This window comes from Syngnathus floridae, chromosome 8 (genome assembly GCF_059516105.1).
Source record: "Syngnathus floridae isolate MCC-2025c chromosome 8, RoL_Sflo_1.0, whole genome shotgun sequence".
In the NCBI taxonomy this organism is placed as follows: Eukaryota; Metazoa; Chordata; class Actinopteri; order Syngnathiformes; family Syngnathidae; genus Syngnathus; species Syngnathus floridae.
In genome coordinates, this window is record NC_142420.1 from 858,694 (window position 1) to 877,680 (window position 18,987).

Consider the following 18,987-nt stretch of genomic DNA (forward strand, 5'->3'; position numbering starts at 1 on the left):
GAGGCACAGATTTGAGAGTAAGAGTGCATCTTGAATAATCTAACAGGCACATTCTTGTCTGCTGACATGCAACCAACAACATTACACATACACACATGCACACACGGGTTGAAATGCAACTAACCAAATTAATTTGAGGCTTTGTAATCAGTATCAACTTTCAATAGCAGCTGGGAGCTAACCCTTATTTATTTATTATATTATATTAATATTTTCTGTATTATGTTATTTATTTATTATATTTAGGGATTATTTTCCTAGACAGTTTAAAAATCCAAGATTATTTTTCATAAATCGAACGAGCGGGGTGGGCAACAATCAAAGCATTTCCACTCACGCTTTACGCAGGTACAAGTGTGTTTAATTTCACACTTGGCGGGTGGGCCGACACTCCGGGGACGTAACGTTTGTTTGACGTACAAGCAATTAAAAAGTCCATTTTCCACAACGTCGCTGCACTGTACAAATAAATGCAGTAGCACAGGGGAGGCCCACATCATGTATAAATACGGAGACGGGATATTTTCCTTTTTCATCCAGCATTATTATCCTTGGGTGTTTTATTGAAGAGTCATGACTGTGGCAAAATGGGGCCAATTGGCGCAGGCACTCCAAATGTGTTATGAAGGAAGCTGAAGCGGTTCCACAAAGGCCGTAAATCCAGTCGAGGGGCGAGAAGGATGAAAACAGTCGGCTAATGTCCTTTGCCTTTCCGGGAACCCTCAAGCCCACGGCGCTCTTATCAGCTTGTCTCGCTTCACAGACACAAAAGATATACTGTGAGGAAACATAGCTAAAACTAAAGTCATGAGAAATCATTTGAATTCAGCAAATACATGACGATAGAATAAATACAATGGCATTAAATGTGATGAATGGGCCCTCGCACCTACCTCATTTTTCACAGCTAACCCTCAGTGTGATTATTCATTCATCTTTCAGAGGGCCTCAGCAAAACAATTTCTCGTCACCCATCTGTCTTGTGTACCTGCTCTCCATTGGGGAATCCACCTCTAAAGGTTTTCAAATGATGACCCTGTAAATCAGCCAAATTGGCTGCTTCAACTCAAATAGACGGACGTTCACTTCCATTTTCAAACACGGCCTCTTTGGAAAGACACTGCAGCTGCAATTTACTATTATCTTAATAATCCATTTTCCAATGAATCGATAAACCAACCATTCCTTTCAAAACCAATTTTTTCAAATTGACAGTGCAGAAAAGAAATGCATCCATTCAATTTCAAAGTACAAGCAGATGTTGGCACTGGTTTGATTTCGATTCAACAAAAGATAACATCTTTCCAAATGGATTTTTGGTGGGTGTGTACACAGAACTTAGCACGTAAAATAATGACATCATCAAATTGCACAGAAGTTGCTTTTCCGTGGACAGGAAGTGACTGACCATTTCTTGAACGCTGTCGTCGTGCGCGCAGCCGCCACTTTAGTCAAAGGGAAGTGTGCGCGCGCCCCCACCGCAAGTTGACAAGCTTCGAGTGCGTCAACACAAGTTTTCCTTCTCCCTGTCCTAACTTGACAGTCGTGACGGATCGGGCTGCCGGTTCTTCAACACCACCAGCATCGAGTTATGCTTCCTTGCAACGACGACAAGCGGTGGCGGTGGCGGCGCGGGTGGCTTTTGTGCGTCTGCCTTTTTGGGACCTGCAGGGCAACCGCGCAAGGTAAGAGAACGCAAGACATTTCTCCAAATTGTTTACCTTTCAATCCCTCAACCTGAAGCCACTTGGGTGAGATGTAGTGGTTAAACGTGAGCGCGCTATAGTCTAAAGTCAGTTAGCACACCCACCGATTGTTCCAGCCATGTCAAGACACGTCCAAAGTCCACATCCACACACTCACGCAAAAAATATTATCGGGCCGGGCTGTTGTGCTGCCATATCAGGTCACATAACTAGAACATTTCCTGTTATCCATAAAGAAGGCCTGCGCGATACTGGCAACCTTTCAAGGTATCGGTATTTGCAAAGGATGCCGATACTACCGCCGTCGATACTTTAGACAAATAAGTCTGTCCTGCTAGTAGTTGGTGCTACTTTGACACATTGGTGAATCGCCGTGTGCGGCAGAAACAAAGAAAGGTCTTTGTTCGTCTGTATCTATGATTATTTGAATTGGAATTAAAGCAAAACGTATACATCTACCGTTGATGTCCTTTGCCGTAATGAAACCGAGAGCTGTGTGCTCGTCGCCACGCAGACGTCGACGGCGCTGCCGTCGACTGCGCTGCCGTCTGCATTCATTACGTTGCTCCCTCGATGGATGCTGATGACCGCTGTCGGGGGATATGATGGGAATCTCCATGGACTCGGCTGGCCGGCCCTCTGTTATTTCTGTTCAAGCCTCGGGCCGCAGACGACAGGGAAAGCGCGCTTGTCATATTCCGTCTTTATGTACAAGAAGTAGCCAAATGAAAGCATCAAACATGAACACGCTTCACTGCCCAGCTAATGTTTTGCTTCTTCTTTTCGTCTCCTGACCCAAATTGGCCTAAATATGCGAAAGCAGCCTGATTAAATGCCCAGGCTTGGAGTAAATATGCATGCGTTTGGGTTGTGCTTGGGAAAAACAAAACCAAAAACCCGAGAGCACCTTTCATGAAATGTGATCTGATCTTTCACGCTCGGAGCGCTGCGTGTTGGAGCTTTGCAGTGGTTCTGGTTGGGCGTGACGCCGGTATTGTTGGCTGGATGATTAATGACGCATGACTGCATGCGATCTCAGGCAAATGCTTCTCTTATGTTTGCGCGCGCACGCACGCATGTGGGCCGAATCGCCTTTGCCGTTGCTTTACTTTTGCCGACTACAAACTTGAAGCTTGCATTGATGCAGAGCAGCGAGTCTGAGGATGCATGATCTTTTAACCAGCTCTATTTCTGGCACGAGTCCTATTTTGGGACCTTCGTACGGGTTCAGGAAGTGCTGAATGTCAAAGGATACGCAGCCAGTCAATGATAACAGCGAGCCTGTATTTCACTGAAAATGTCCGATGAGGGATTACTCGCGTATTTTGTGTCAAGTGCGAGATACGAGGCAAATGTCCGATCTTTGTGTTCCGGCGCGCTTGCCAAATCGGCCGCACAATTGCAATGGGACGCATGCGTACGCTTTTCTCATTTGGCTCATTAGAACTCCGTTTCAGGAGAGAGCTGGCATCACATTGATTCTACATCTCAACAAAAGCGTGCCTCCAAAAACGGGCGGATGATCATTTTCAGTCGGAGCAAAAGCGTTCTTTTGCACTCAAGCCCGATTGCCCGTGTGCGATTGGCACACACGTGGAGCTTGCCATTTAGCAGTGAGACGGAACGCAGCTGGAAAGGGAGCGGCGGTTGTTTACAGTTTTGCAATAAGAACACGATAAGCCTCTTGCGGGAGGACAAAAAACAAACGGTTAAATCTGATTTGACGTGAACAAACGGCCCGACAAAGCCCGTGAATCTACGCGCCATCAATCTCCTCCGCTCGGTGCTGTTATTGCTCCCTTGCCGTTTGCCGCGGCAACAGTCGGTCGCTGATTAAAAATGAATTCATGTAGTCGATTAACAAGATTCGCCCGCGGCTCCTGAGTCTGTTGTGTGGTTTTTAGTAATGAACGCGGTACAATCGTCATCATACATCAATTTAATGTGGGCTCAACCAGGGGTTGTCAATCGGTGGACAGCGGCTGTCTAGTGGTCTGTGGCGGTGGTCCGCGAAATTGATTGTAACATTTTTCAAAATAAAACGGATTTATTATTTAGACTTGATTTATTTTCCAGCTAATTTTGGGAATATTTACCGATCCAAATTAGATTTGGATTTATTTATTGGGTGGCAATTGTATGATGGTGTTGCAAAGCATGACCTTGGGACAAGCTGTGAGTCACCTCCAGCCCTTTTGTTGACTCGCCTGAAGGAACTGTTCTGAGAAATTAGACCAGCTGAGTCTTACGTGGCGGGCGCACCCTTTTTCGACAGTGACCAGGTGTTGTAATCCGACCGAACCTTAAACAAATACAGTGAATGACCGGAAGAAAAAAAAGTTCATGCCGGTTTATGACTTCCCCCGAGTTGAAAGTGATGTTTTTCGGTGGCCTGCTCGTCTACTTTACAGCGAGTCACTTGACTTCCTGTTACGTCAAGACCCCTCCTGCATATGAAGAGCTTCTTGTTCTTGGTGTGTGTTGCACCAAAACAACTCTTGGCAACGCTCTCGCTCGTTCGCCAAGAGACACAGAAGAAAAGTGGGGCATCAATGGGGCACGCTCCATTTTTCAAACACTTGCGTTTCATGAGGGCGAGGAAAGCTTTGATTTATTTTCAGGAGCATGTACAAAATGGGATCCACAGATCAGATCCCAGGATGCCCCCCAAACACCGAGGTCACAAATTCAAGTCTGAGCGCTTGCGCTAATGCTGGTGGCTTTGCTCTCTCTCTCTCTCTCTCTCTCTCTCTCTCTCTCTCTCTTTCTCTCTCTCTCTCTCTCTCTCTCTTCTCTCTCTCTCTCTCTCTCTCTCTCTCTCTCTCTCTCTCTCTCTCTCTCTCTCTCTCTCTCTCTCTCTCTCTCTCTCCAACGCGCCCGGCAGTACCTGCATGGCCTGGTGCACTCAGGGTGGAACGTGGCTATATCTTGCCCTTTGTGGAATACTCACAACTGTGCACCTTGCAGGAACGTAAAGTTCATTTCCTAACTTTTTGAGATGCTGCTTTAGGGTTGCATGATGAAAAGCACTGTCTCAGCACAAACACTCATCACGGAAGCAACTGAGGGACGATGCCGATGGCCACGACTTCTATTATAAATGACTGAAACAGAAGCTGATGATAAGAGTGGAAAAAAAATACATTTAGTGCCCCAAAGCTTTAGTGATAAGGTGGAACCTCTATTATTGTAGGATTCCATTTGATGATTTCTATCGACTAAATTGTGTCCCGTTCTTGACGTGACTCCGAATGGACACGTGTCTTCATTTTGCATTTTGCTTTTCAGAGGCGGGAGCCCCGACGGAGCTTTTCATCTTCAACGAGCTGTGCGCCATGAAGGCGGACGCGGGGCCTTGCCGCTCCTTGAACAGCAACTACTTCTTCAATGTGGACACGGGCCGCTGTGAGCTCTTTGAGTACGGCGGCTGCGGAGGAAACGCCAACAACTTTGAAACGCTGGAGGCCTGCCAGGAAACCTGCCTGGTGTCGGGTGAGTGCCGCACCGTGGAATGTTTTCTGTCATCTGCGTGACTTTTGGTCGGTTTTGTTCACGGTGCCACTCCGGCTTTCTGCTTGCCTGTCTTTGTTTTGGTAGAGGATAAAAACCCGTGCCATTTACCCGAAGCGGAAGGTCCCTGCCGCGGCCTGGTCACGCGTTTCTTCTTTGACAGCAGCAGTCAACGCTGCAAGCGCTTCTATTACGGCGGCTGCTTTGGCAACGCCAACAATTTCAGGAGCATCGGCGAGTGCCAGGCCAGATGTCAAAAGCAAGGTACGTCCTCGATCATCTGACCAAACTTGTTGGCAGCAAATCAACGTCAAAGCAACGATTTAGAATTTTGAAGATCGCTTTTTGTCTCGTCTCGTCCTTCTGCACGCTTTGTGCTGATGTAGAAACCGTCACGGTCGAGAACGGTGCCAGAGAAACCATCGGTGTGCGGCCAACCTTAACTGGTAAAAGTATCAAAATGTGACATCAATTCATAAGAACATTTGCTATCCTTACTTTAAAAGGAAAGTCAAATTCTTTTCACTGTTACTCACATTGAATTGCAAATTCCTTCCCAAAACTATTTTCATTTTGTTTCTCAGGTGAGCAGACAGTCATCATGAATCAGAATGTGGTGCAAACGAACAACACGGGTCCGGACCATTCGCAAGGTAACAAAATAGCAGAAAGACAAACAAATGCAAACCTTGAATTTTTGGGCTCCGGAACCCTGACAAGAACTTCCAAACATTCACACGGCCAGTCAAGTAGTCTTTTATTTTTTGTTGTTGATTGTCTCAACCACTTTCTGACATTTAAATCGACCCAAAGACAAAGCAGGATTCAAAAGCATGAGCCAGCCAGCTCGGTGAGGCTTTTTCCCTGTGCAGTTGATATGAAACACCGCCCTCTTGCGGCTATGACAAAACTGCGCAACCACAGTTCTTCTGCCTGCTTTCAACTTGGACTCACTCATCAAATGTGACTGACGAATTTGTGACTTGATGAGCAGCACATTTACGTCTACATTTTGAGCTCCTTTTCAATTGATATGAAACACCGCCCTCTTGCGGCGGTAAAAACACCTACATGCACAACCACAGTTCTTCTGCCTGCTTTCAATTTGGACTCACGCATCAAATGTGACTGAAGAATTTGACTTGATGAGCAGCACATTTACATTTTTATGACTTCAAGGCGCAATAAAAATATTTTGCGCACATGTTATGCATCCCAACAATCCCTCCTGGATGCTGCTCTTTCTTGTGGTTTTGTGCTTGATGACGTTCATGTTTAAAATTTGGGGCCCGACCTCGGGGGAAATGCGAGCGCTGACGTTGCGTGCTTTACAGATGCGACGCTGCCAGATGCGTGCAGGGGCCCCGCGGAGAGAGGATCGTGCGACGGCAGCGTGCGCAGGTTTGCTTACCATGCCGAGACTAAGCGCTGTCACGAGTTCCTCTACAGCGGCTGCGGAGGCAACAGCAACAACTTCAAACACCGCCGGCAATGCATCCGGAAGTGCATTAAAAGTCAAAAGGGTACGTCTTTTTCTTTTCCTTCTTTTTCAAGAATTGGTTACCCAGGCAATTGGGGTGGAGCTAAAGATATAAAGCTGTTGCCCTGGAAACGCCGCAGCTCCGCTTACTCTACAGCTGTGACATATTTGTCGAGCTTCGGCGCCGTCCGACGGCCGAGCGCTATTCGAAAAAGTCAAAGAATGTCAGACATTTTTGCTTGTTTAGATTGGACCGACTTTTGTTTGTCTTTGCCAGGTGGTGGCGAGAAGATGATTCGAATAAGGAAGAAAAATATCCCCAACATTCTCCGGGGCTCCGTCTGAAGACGTTGGCCACACTTGCGCTCGCTCGTTCGCTTTGGCTAGAGTTAACCGTATTTATCACCATGTAAAAAAAATCGTGTAGCTTTTGAGCTTGCCGTATATTTTTGATACGAAACGCTTTGCTTTGTCCTGGACAAAAAGCACTTTTGTTTTGCCACTGTGATTAAATTCAAAAGATGTCCTTCACATCAACATTTTGTGATCAGGCTGACGATGTTCTTTAAAGCCGCACAAGGGGGCAGTGTTGTTTCATCACGTTGTTTTAGTTTCATCCCGGCGGTGCTCTCGTTTCTCAAAGCATGCTGCACCATCACTTTGCTCAATTCTAAAAACGTCATGCAGTGTCAACCCAGGGCCAGACTGAGAATTGTTCCCAAATGTTTTGGTTTGCGCACTGATTGATGACTTTTGTTTTTATTTTACTGAACATATAAAAGATATACTCGTGATGACAAGCATTTGCTAAGTGTTTGTTCTTGGCTTGGATTTTCCTTGTCTCGTTTGGATCGCGTGGAGTGCCGAATGTTCAACTTCGCATTCGGATTGGTGGTGACAGCAGACGTTGTCCAGGCCTCAGTCCCCAGTTGAGTGAGATGCACTGACCTTTGCATCCACTTTTTCCACCGAATGATTGTCAAAGCTTGACGTTGCCAAAAATTGCTTTGGCAATGAAGTCTCGAATACCTGCTGCTTCCAGCCTGCATGGCAAAGTTCAAACACAAATGACTGACATCCTGCATCATTCCTTGAGCCTTTTTCCTGTTATGATTCACCCTTGGGAATGATGAGAATAAACAGCCATTTACTACATTCCACTTTGGAATGGCTTCGAGATTTCATCGGACAAGACGCCCGAGACAGATTCCGTGAAGACATAAAGCGGCCGAAGAAAGTAACCAGACTCGTATTTATGACTCAGGCCACTGTTTTTTAATTCAGAATATCTTGAAGATCTCCAAAGCCTCATTCCATTGCATTTGTCTTTGGGGTACGCCAAAAATGACCCTCATGATCAACGTGAGCCTCCGCCTAAAACGGGTCAAAACATTGAACTATTTATAAACTCATTTCCATTTTAGTTATATATTAAAACACAATAAAATCCTCCGCGTTACGTGTGAATGAGCAGGCGCGCGCGCGCGCGTGCGCACGCAGTTGAGGCGAGCTGACTGTGACGTCACAGGAAGCGGTGGGCTGCTTCCCAACGCCAACCTGACAGCAGCAGCAGCAGCAGCAGCAGCAGAACACAGTCGTACTTTGCAGTGCTTCGTATGCGTCTTGTCGATTTACTGCGGTGACACGCAAGAGTGGGACGGACGCCTCTTTCCTTCTTCGGAAGCAACCTACGTCCGCGGTAAGTCACGGTCGTAATTTGTGTGCGGTGTGTTTTTATGCGGCGGTAGCGGTGGCGGCGTTATCGCCGTGATGCAGAGCGGAATGAATGCGCGTTTGCAGTTTGCTCAGCCGTGCGTGTTGATGCGTAATGCATAGATGGCACCAGCCAGCCCACCCGCCTGCCGTTCCGTGCCGTGCCGTCGGTCCATTAGCAATCACGCCAACGACTAATAACAACATGGATGTGCCGGCAGGGTTTCCGTTGGGTTATGGGTATGCATTCCGCTTTTAATGGTGTGCACAACACCCCCCCCCCCCCCCCCCCCCTTCCGATCGACATGCGCACTGCTTGGCTGACAAATGGCAATCTGCTTTTACTTCTGAGCTCACGCGCTCTTTCTTCTCTTCGTGCATACTTCGGGGCTCGTCGCCTGTTTGATTTGATTGCAGCATCGCCAGATTGGACACACAGCTCATGTTTTGAAAGCGCGCGTCGCGACGTTCAGTGCTTTTCCAGCTAGAGTGGGCGAGCCCCGAGCCAAATCATTTGCTTTGACTTGGATCTTGTCGGACCTGCGAAATCTGCCGCGTTTGGGCTGTAAGCACCGCTTACATTCTCGGTGTCACGAGTTGTTAAAAGTAGCTACCCGCGGCAAAACGCCAATAAAACTGCACGTATTTGAACTTAGAAGATTTTATTTGGTCAAGTCTGCATGTACTGAAGGCATTTTGTGAGCCGTTGGAGTTGATAGGTGATTGCTTCTCTTGAGTTATGCTTTACAATATGCAGACATTTGGAAATTCTATCTGTTTTTCCTTGTGTCGTCTCATTCGTATGGATGACAAAAATGCTCGCGCTCCTTTTGCATGCTTAGCCATCGTAAACGTTGGGATTTCAAGACTGGCGGATCGGATGAATGTTTTCTGCCGGCGAGCTTGATGTGCGAGGATTTTCCAACTTGCCAGTTGGGAGTCCTGCCAAATGGGGCAGGGGAATCATGTGGCTCTGACATCTTTATGTGACCTCCACTAAATACGCAGATGACCGTGCGGTGAGAACGGCTGCCAACCCCCCCCCCCCCCCAAAAGTGTCACGCCGGGTGTTTACAGCGCAAGTCTCGAAAAGAGCCAGGACACGGTGGTGTGCTCCAGACATGCCACCAAAGCCCTGCAGACCATCTCGGTGGATGTGTTCCCAAACACGCCATGGCGTTTACAAACTCTTGTCAGTGGAATCTCATTCAGCGTGCACACGCCATTTTGCTGTCACGGGCCCGAAGCCATGACATCTCGTGTCATGTTCCTGTGCCGAACAAACGTCCCAACCTAAACGAGGTCTGCTCAAAGCGTCACAATTCATTTCAGTCGGGGCTGAAAACTACATTGTTGACTGCAGCCTTCTTGTGAATCTCTCGTTTTAATCCACGATTATAACCCCCGCTGCTCATTTCCTTATGGTTGATCTAGATTGATGCTTGCTTTTAATCACTTTAGTCAGTCTTATTCTCTGAAATGATTTGACACAACGACAGTAAAACGATTCCGCTTCCTCCGGCTCAAACTGCACAATGGAGCGACGGCACCGTTGCAGCGGTACCTTCAGCTTCAGTTTCAAAAAGCTTTTGAGGTAATATTTCCGCTCATCCATTATGAAGGGCCGTGTTTTGCGATCCCAGTTAATTTGGGCGCACGAGGTGCTTAACGGCCAAGGGGAGGCTTTGTTTGTGCGCGCCCGCTCGCCGGCGGACAGTGCATGGAAAGAGACCGCCGCGGCCGCGCATGCACTCTCTCAAAGTGTTCCGTGTTTAGGAGAGCTAAACAAAGCGGCCGGCTTGACACGGGCTTCCTGATTTACAGTGTGGGAGGGAGGGAGGGGTCACCTGGCAGAGAGCGCACAGAGAGGAAATGGCTTGGAGTGCATCTGTCCTCCAAAGGTGAACTTGCGGTGCTGCTTTGTTACCGCGCGCTAACCTTTCAATCATTTGGACCGAAGTATGAAAATGTGGCATTGTGTATCGTACTTGCCTTTCCCGAGCACTTGGGACGGATCTCGCCCGTCGCGTCGGCCGCTGGGTGTCTGCAGGTCACCTCTCGGTCGGGCTCCCAATTAGCTCAAAAGGCCCGTGCCTCCCTGTCATAACTGCTTTGAATTGCTAGATCGAGTCCATAGCACCGTGTGAGAAGCGCTCGGGAGAAATCCGGACATTTGAGATGATTCTTACGTAAGCCCACCGAGGAACTTTCAGTTCCGAAGCAAAGAGCTCGGTTGGAGGTCCAGCGCGGTGACCGACGGGCAGGCTTTGGCTTGCATTCCTTCAAATGGTTCCGGATCAGGACAAGCTCACTTGTCACTTGATGAAGAACCTTTGTATTAGCGCGCATATTTTTCATGGGAACATTTCAGGGGAAGGGGGGGTGGCGGTGTTTGTTCTGGCTCGCGGCGAGTTTTCACAGCCCCATGACAAACAGACGATAATAAAGCCCAAAGCTGCTGGATCAAATGAACAGATAGCAACGAGATTGTCCTCGTTTTTGACTAAATTCAATAAGGATGTGGGGAAGGTCCACGTGAGCGGGCGGATGCCATTGTTGAGGGCGAGCGGCTCGACTCGTCTTTGCTTTCGGAGCGCTTGCTAAAAGACGGACGGGCCCGTGCAGCGGAACAAATTAGAGGAATGAAGCCGCTTTTGCCAGCAGATCGCAGCGCAGCGTGCGTGTAGGTGAGGCCGTTTTCAACAAGGTGGTGATGTGCACCAAGTGCATCCAAACATTTAGATGAGCGCCCGGGCGACGTGCCAGTAACATTGCAGGTGTCGCGCACGGCCCGGCACAGCGCGGCGGCGGCGGCGGGGCCAACTTTATTTTTAAGCCGTGTATTTTTATCAAGCTATTTGTGCAATTTTTCCCTTGCGCAGACGAGAGGCCCCTGGAAGAGGATCACCTCGTTATGAGAAAAGCCGGCAAAGTCATGGGCAGAAAGAGAATATGGAAATGTTCTCGTCGTGTACCTGCGAGGAATGCGCGCGTCTTGACAACAGATGGAGCGCAGCAATCGACACCTAACATGCGCCACGGAAAGACGCAGCGCAAATCCTTTCATTTTCGCCAAACTCGAGGGTAGCTACTTTGTGCCTGACGCTTACGTCGCTTTCCTCTTGTCTCTCTCTGCTGGCTGGCCGGCCGGCCATATTTTTCATTGATTTAATTGATTGGCAAAGGGCGCTCTGGTTTGTGGCGCTACATTGTCTCTTGAAGCATGCAGTATGCTTTATGTGGAGCGTAGACCAGGTTCCTCAAGAGCTCTGCAGATAACGCTGCAATTAAGGGGCTTGATTGGCTCTTGAAGGAAGCTCCACCCTCACATCCGTGGGAATTTGTTTTATTTTCCATGACATCTGGCGCCGCACCGTGGAAGTTGACATGAGGGTCCATTTCGTGTTTGGGAACGTGCTACTTTATAGATTTTGTGCTGCTCAAATGTCTAGCTGATCCCAGGGGCAATATCCTCAGGCTATATTTGGTATGGCTGACTGAGAGAGGAAAGGCTTGGAGGGAGCGTGTTTTCAAGCTGATCCTTCCTGCTCGCCAGTTCCTCTTCAGTTCAAGCACTTTTCAAGCTTGAGCCCGCCTCCACTTTGTACTAACCACGGCGGTTCTGTTCGCAGCCAAAACCACCGTGGTGGCCAATGTGGGCAACCTTTATGACTCTGATTTGGCAATTGTTGCCCTTCATAGAGTGATACCCCAAATGGCCGCCTAATGAACATGCTGATTCCAGCCAGACCGAGAGACAGTGGGAGTCGCTGAGCGAGTCAGCCGTCGCTAACCGCCCGTAGCCGGGAGCTGCCGCCGCCGCCGCCGCTGCTTTGCGCTTGGCTTGAATGATCCGTTTTCAAGTGGCCCTGTGGCTTTTTCCAACCTCAATTAGCACGTGGGACGCTCGTCCATTGTTTTTGTCATCTCAGCTCTGCTGCAACGCAAACATGAAATGCGCTGCTGCAAACAAGACTCATACAAGGTTATATTACAAAATGCCCATCGACATGTTTTTTTAAAGGGAGCGCTGAAAGTCTCCTGGCTTGTTTTAAAGCCGCCCCCGCCCGAGCTTTTACCTCATTTTGTCATTTCCAATCTTGTGTTCCAGGTCTGCAGCTGCAAACTCCGTCAAATGCCCAACAGGAGGATGTCGAGCACCGGCAGGAATGGACTCGTGGCACTTATGCTAACGTGTTCCCTCGCAACGGTAAGGCTGCCCGCTCTCACACAACGAAGTGGAATATTTTTTTTTCTCAACATGTCAACCCTCCGATTGTGTCTGATTTTTGCTATTACCAAAATGCCCAGAACTATACCGTTTTTTGTCATTAGCATAAAATATCGACGAGGAGGGGCGCAAAAGAGTGCAAACTAGTGCGAAAGAGCACGAAAATGCTCATGTGTGGCCTGACCGCTCGTGAGATGAGCAACGGAGTATTTGTGGTGATGGTCCAACGTGCGCTGTGCATTTGTCCTTGCAGCTGTGCGTGAGGGCAAGTCTGGAGGTCAACGAAAGCCAACAGCATCCGACCAACGTGTATCACGACATGGGCCTGACCAGGAACAAGATCGTCACGGCCCAGTTTGAGTGCTACCAGAAGATCCTGAAGGACAAGCCTTCGGACAAGCAAGGTAGCCAGCCAGTCGGCTGGAGGTTGATTGGCGGCGGAGGCCCGACTGCAGCGTTTGTTTGCCTTTGTGCTTGCAGAGGCCTTGTGCAACCGCACCTGGGACGGCTGGTTGTGTTGGGACGACACCAAGGCTGGCGTCACCTCCGAACAGCACTGCCCAGACTACTTCCAGGATTTCGATCCTTCGGGTGAGTCGCTCATGTTTGAGTCCCCCCCCATGGTGTCCATTTGGGTTGGGCATGATGTATTTTGCTCTCGTTGTCTGCAGAAATGGTGACAAAGATCTGCTCGGCCAGCGGCCAGTGGTTCCTGCATCCTGAGAGCAACCGCACGTGGACCAACTACACGCGTTGCAACGAGCACACCAACGAAGGCAGAGTGGTAAGAAGAAGAAGAAAAAAAAATCCACTCAGATGGACGTCAGACATCTGTTTGATGGGAAGGAACTGAGTGTTTGTCTCCATTCCCCACAGACAGCAATGAATCTTTTCTACTTGGCTCTCATCGGACACGGACTGTCGCTGACCTCCCTCTTTGTCTCTCTTGGAATATTCTTCCATTTCAAGTGCGTCATCGTTTCTTCACTGGGTCGTTCGCTCGCGCACGCAGATCTTGTGACTGAATCCTCCTTTTGCCTCTCCCGACAGGAGTTTAAGTTGCCAGAGAATCACGCTTCACAAGAACCTCTTCTTCTCTTTTGTGCTCAACTCTGTCATCACCATCATTTGGTTGACAGCTGTGGCAAACAACCAGGAGCTGGTGCAGAGGAATCCGGTGAGTGCGTCTTGACGCTCATTAGCTCCGCCCACCGAAGAATTGCAGCTGCTGCTGTGTCACTGCTTCTCGTGAAGAAGCAAAAGCGCTGCACGCACGCCAAACGTTTTTTTCTTTTTTTTTTTTGCTTTTCCGGCTCAGACAAGCTGCAAAGTGTCCCAGTTCATTCATCTCTACCTCTTTGGCTGCAACTACTTCTGGATGCTGTGCGAGGGCATTTACTTGCACACGCTCATCGTGGTGGCCGTCTTTGCCGAGAAGCAGCACCTCATGTGGTACTATCTGCTCGGCTGGGGTACGTCGGCTCAGTAGGTCGTCGCCGTGGCAACTAGAGAATTGACTGTTTGGATTTTTTTCAGGTTTCCCGCTCATTCCTGCTTCCATTCATGCCATTGCAAGAAGTTACTACTACAATGACAAGTAAGGGAACAAACGGCGGACGGAGACTTTGCACACTATTTGCTAGCCTTTTATTTATTAGATGAAAAAAAAATCTGTATAAAAAAAGGCACATCGAAATCCATACCAAAACCACACCCATAAAAATCCATATATAAAAATCCACACCAAAAAAATCCATATTCAAAAGTCACAACAAATATGCCCAGCTCATATTGAATTTGCTTCAGTTCTGACGAGACGAGAGGAAAATCCTGCCGGCAGGCTCTCTGGTTCATCCGCCACATGTCACATTAATCGTGAATTATCCGCCCCGCCCCTCCCCTCCCTTCCCTCTCTTGTTGTCTTGTGCACATTAGCTGTTGGATCAGCTCCAAAACATCACTGCTCTACATCATCCACGGTCCCATCTGCGCCGCTCTCCTGGTAAGAACCTTTGTCAATTCTTCGGACGCTGATCAAAGGTCGCAGCTCATCCGCTTGCCCGCCCGCCCACCCGCCACCTCCCTCAGGTCAACTTGTTCTTCCTGCTGAACATCGTGAGAGTGCTCATCACCAAGCTGAAGGTGACCCACCAAGCCGAGTCCAGCCTGTACATGAAGGCGGTGCGAGCCACCCTCATCCTGGTGCCGCTGCTGGGCATCCAGTACGTGCTGCTCCCCTACAAGCCGGACGGACGCGTTTCCTCCGAGATCTACGACTACATCATGCACATTCTCATGCACTACCAGGTGAGCGCCGTTTCACTCCTTCTTTTCATGCCGTCGACACGGCGAGATCTTTGAAGGAGACGAGAAGCGGGACATTAATATTTATTTATTTTTATTTTTGATTTTACTTTTATTTTTATTATTTTTGTTTTTGTATTTTATTTAAATTTTATTTTTTTAATTTTTATTTTTATTTTTATTATTTATTTTTTTTCAATTATTTCATTTCATTTTTTAATTTTTATTTTTATTTTTATTATTTTTATTTTTTTCATTTTTTTCATTTTTTCCATTTTTTTCATTTTTTTCATTTTAGTTTTATTTATTTATGTATTTTTAATTTTTAGTTTTTTAATTTTTATTTTTTATTTCTTTGTTATTCATTCATTTATTGATCACGAGGGTTACTGCGGTTAGGGGTTAGGTTTAGGGTTGGGTTAGGGTTAGGGGTTAGGGTTAGGGTTAGGGTTGAGCGTGTTTCTGTGGCGGGCAGCGAGCGGGAAGGAAGGTAGAAATGGCGCGCAAGTGTTGACATGGGCGGGCTCCGTCCGGGCTGCTGGGCCGACTTGCTATCTGATCGCGAGGGTTATTGCGGTTAGGGTTAGGGTTGGGGTTTATTTTTATTTTTATTTTTTTTTTTTTCAATTATTTCATTTCATTTTTTAATTTTAATTTTTATTATTTTTATTTTTTTTATTTTTTAAATTTTTTTTCATTTTTTTCATTTTTCTCATTTTAATTTAATTTATTTATATATTTTAAATTTTTATTTTTTTCATTTTTATTTTTTTATTTTCTTTAAGTTATTCATTCATTTATTGATCGCGAGGGTTATTGCGGTTAGGGTTAGGGGTTAGGGTTAGGGTTGGGTTAGGGGTTAGGGTTAGGATTAGGGTCGAGCGTGTTTCTGTGGCGGGCAGCGAGCGGGAAGGAAGGTAGAAATGGCGCGCAAGTGTTGACATGGGCGGGCTCCGTCCGGGCTGCTGGGCCGACTTGCTATCTGATGGCCGCGAGCGCTTCCAGGATGGGCAAGGCGCCGCAGGAAGCAAGAGGCCTAAACAAACTGGCCACAAGTTTGGGGCCCCGATTTTGATGGTTATCGCGTCCGACCGACCGCCTTTACGGCCTTTTCCTTTGTTTGCTTGACAGGGTCTGCTGGTAGCCACCATTTTCTGCTTCTTCAACGGAGAAGTAAGACTTCATTCCTTCTTTGTATTGGATCCAAATGTCAGGTCCACGCCAGCGTCCATTTTGGACGGGCCAATAATCCTGCCTTTTCTCCGGTAAGGTCCAAGCGGTGTTACGGAGGCACTGGAACCAGTACAACCTGCAGTTCGGCAGCGGCGCCGGGAACCACTCGGACGCCCTGCGCTCGGCGTCCTACACGGCTTCGTCCATCACCGAGGTGCAGGGCTGCTACAGCATCGACGGCCACTCGGAGCACATGAACGGCAAAGGGTGCCACGACGCCGACGCGTCCATCCTCAGGTCGGAAAATCCCTTCGCCTGAGAAGACGGGCCCCTCGGGCGGGCGATGCCTTTGCGCTGGCTCGTGCCAAAGTGACAAGACCCTCTTGGAATGGCAGTTTCTTCTCCTTTTCCCAGCAACTGAATCACCAGAAATGTATTTCAGGGTTGCCAATGAAGCTTAGGAATCCCTGGCATCGGTTTCTAAATGGCTGACCGTGCCTCTTATCAGTGGACAAAGTCTCGACGACAGGAAGTCGGCCATTTAGGAGACATTTCTCAGCTGGTATTTTGAAGGACTTGAAGTGTGGCCAATGAATGAGCAGGCCTTCCGAGACAACATGCTAGTTTCCAGTGATCTTGGAGACGGACTTTGGTCTGTTTCTGTCCAATCGCTTTTCCAACACGACATGGCACGGCACATACCTTCCGTGCTCACCCCGAGATTTTGTGCCATAGCAAGTGGAACGAAATGTTTCCATCATAACAGGATGTGTGAAAAAGTCCAAATTGAACAGGAAGTCAGCCATTTTGGCAAAATTTCTCTGCTTGTACAGCGATGGCCTTTGTAGCCCAAAACAGGTTAAGGTTGGTTTCGAGGCTGCGCCATGAAGATGAGCTTCAGCTTTATTCTCCCCCATCCCCTCACTTACAAAGCACGGATGCTCCATGTAACCATTTCTTCCCACCATCTTAATTGATCCATTATTATTCCTGTTGATTCTGAAAATATTTATTTGCGCTGTTGATAAGCTTCCTTTTTGCGTCGGTCCAATCCTCATATACGTACGTACCTCGTATTCCTTTGGCAACATTTGAAAAGCATTCGAGCTTTTTCTGTTTGAAGAAGAGGCGGAGCCAGAGCTCCTGCTAACACTGGAAAGTGGGGTGGGGGGGGGGGGGGGGTCAGGGTCAAGCATTGAAATGAGCAAAAGTTTGTCATTTGACTGTTATCGTTGCACACCGCTACAGTGCCGTATGATGAAGAAATGAGTTTCATGTAGTAGGTATCTCAGCTCATTTTGTTGACTTCAATCATTGGAATGGACGTGATTGGCAAGGGCAAGTTTTATGAGGTTCTCGCATTTGAATGAAAACAGTTTCTAAACCTCAAATTGTAAATAGCTCATTCAACGTTTTTTTTTTTAGTGATTATTCTTATCATTACTTTGAACGCAATTGTTGTGCGTACAAAACCACCGTATGAATGCAAACATCGGACCCCTCCAACTTTGAGCCAACTTTGACGTTGGAGCCATTGTTGGGCAGATGTTGACATTTGGCCAAATGAGCATCGCTGAAAGTTTCCATCTTGATAAGGTCATAATCCGCCAAAGGATGCTGATTGGTTGGTTGCGAAACGTTGCAATTTGATTGACGATGATGTCGTAATTGACTTATTTTACAACCACGAAAACATCGGCGACCACCTTCAGGTCATCGGGCTCCACTCTAGTTCTTCGGGTTTTGAATGTAACAAATTCTGTGATGTGGACAAAGCAACTATATTTGCATTCAATGTCTATTTTTATGAATATTCCACTGAAGTGAACGACGTGGTTGTCGTGTCAATGGCAGCACTTGTTTGTCTGCAAGCTTTGTTTTGCTTCTCGAGTTCATTGTGAAGGAATCTAACTCGGCGCCTCTTTCTTACACTGACCTAATAAAGGCGAACCACCATTTCCGTATAGCGTTGGCGTCGTTGTCCGTGTTGTTGTCGGGCATTCGGCACCATGAACAAAGACAGTAGGTGTGTTCATTTCAACGTGTCCTCTGTGCTTTGGAAAGAAACCGTCTGTGTCAGCAACTGGCAGCTTTTTGCTTTGCCTTTTGGGCTTGTGAAAGTGCTTTGCTGCTGCGTTGACATCCAGCTCCAGGAGATTCCAGGAAGCAGCGCATTCCCGGCGGACCGACCGACGGACGGAGAGCTGCTGATGACAAACGTGTCCTAACATGAGCTGGACAAAGAACACAAACAGACGCACGCACTCACTCACTCACTCACTCACTCACTCACTCACTCACTCACTCACTCACTCACTCACTCACTCACTCACTCACTCACTCACTCACTCACTCACTCACTCACATCGTTTATTACGTCACGGTTAAAATACGTACGTAGGCCTCAAGTGCAGCAATCGGGAACTTTTTGGAATGTGGACTTTAAACAGGATTTTGTGACGTTTCAAGCTGTCATTCATCAAGCGCTCCATTAGTGATGTGCATTCCAGTTCTTTTAAGTGAACTGAATGTTTAGAATCGGTTCACTCAAAAGATTTGTTCAAAAGAATCGTTCAACGAATCATTCGCTACACTTTCTTATTTATTTATTCTTTTTTTTTTTTATTTACCTCGTGTACCTATTGAAGTGTCCATGACAGGCCACTTCATTAGGGAAAAGGTTTAAGTGAAAAGTGCTACACCCACCCTCACCTCCACTGTCTGATTGGCTGTTTGATCTGTGACGTCACTCGGACACTCCATTAGGTACACCGCCATTTTCAAGTGTACTAAATCACAGGCCACTTTATTAGGGAAATATCATGGTCAAGCTCTTGCTGTGCTTAGGGTTAGTGTTTGGGTTTGTGTTA

At 47.5% G+C, this 18,987-nt stretch overlaps 2 protein-coding genes and 1 long non-coding RNA gene across 5 annotated transcripts; 2 read left to right on the plus strand and 1 right to left on the minus strand.

Moving 5' to 3' along the window:
• Positions 1-339: 339 nt before the first annotated feature.
• On the minus strand, positions 340-2,159 carry LOC148393782 (uncharacterized). The gene is made up of 3 exons (XR_015860122.1): positions 1,409-2,159; positions 894-1,036; positions 340-755 (listed from the first exon to the last, which is right to left on the minus strand). It is a non-coding gene; the product is annotated as an uncharacterized LOC148393782 (long non-coding RNA).
• Positions 1,392-7,499, plus strand: tfpia (tissue factor pathway inhibitor a). Its single transcript, XM_088383986.1, has 7 exons — positions 1,392-1,685; positions 4,995-5,198; positions 5,304-5,480; positions 5,603-5,662; positions 5,801-5,869; positions 6,551-6,739; positions 6,974-7,499. The coding sequence occupies exons 1-7, from the start codon at positions 1,592-1,594 to the stop codon at positions 7,039-7,041; spliced, it is 861 nt and encodes a 286-aa protein (XP_088240112.1). The 5' UTR covers positions 1,392-1,591; the 3' UTR covers positions 7,042-7,499.
• Positions 7,500-8,208: 709 nt separating this feature from the next.
• Positions 8,209-16,592, plus strand: calcrla (calcitonin receptor-like a). 3 transcript variants are annotated; one of them, XM_088383979.1, is made up of 13 exons: positions 8,209-8,395; positions 12,521-12,619; positions 12,894-13,044; positions 13,121-13,231; positions 13,312-13,424; positions 13,517-13,608; positions 13,691-13,817; positions 13,959-14,112; positions 14,177-14,237; positions 14,576-14,642; positions 14,729-14,947; positions 16,076-16,117; positions 16,215-16,592. In XM_088383979.1, exons 2-13 carry the CDS (start codon positions 12,545-12,547, stop codon positions 16,434-16,436), a joined length of 1,434 nt encoding a protein of 477 aa, XP_088240105.1. In that variant the 5' UTR covers positions 8,209-8,395; positions 12,521-12,544; the 3' UTR covers positions 16,437-16,592. The 3 variants fall into 3 exon arrangements, with proteins under 3 accessions (XP_088240105.1, XP_088240106.1, XP_088240104.1); XM_088383980.1 differs by lacking the exon at positions 8,209-8,395 and adding an exon at positions 8,777-9,128; XM_088383978.1 differs by lacking the exon at positions 8,209-8,395 and adding an exon at positions 11,904-12,394.
• Positions 16,593-18,987: the final 2,395 nt, after the last annotated feature.

Excerpts from the sequence above, each read along its gene's own strand:
- calcrla (XM_088383978.1), top strand. The coding sequence starts at position 12,365 with ATGCGCTGCTGCAAACAAGACTCATACAAG. Across the intron at positions 13,045-13,120 it reads CAAGCCTTCGGACAAGCAAG|AGGCCTTGTGCAACCGCACC; the intron begins GTAGCCAGCCAG and ends TTGTGCTTGCAG. Across the intron at positions 14,113-14,176 it reads GTACTATCTGCTCGGCTGGG|GTTTCCCGCTCATTCCTGCT; the intron begins GTACGTCGGCTC and ends GATTTTTTTCAG.
- tfpia (XM_088383986.1), top strand. The coding sequence starts at position 1,592 with ATGCTTCCTTGCAACGACGACAAGCGGTGGCGGTGGCGGCGCGGGTGG. Across the intron at positions 1,686-4,994 it reads CTGCAGGGCAACCGCGCAAG|AGGCGGGAGCCCCGACGGAG; the intron begins GTAAGAGAACGC and ends TTTGCTTTTCAG. Across the intron at positions 5,481-5,602 it reads GGCCAGATGTCAAAAGCAAG|AAACCGTCACGGTCGAGAAC; the intron begins GTACGTCCTCGA and ends GTGCTGATGTAG.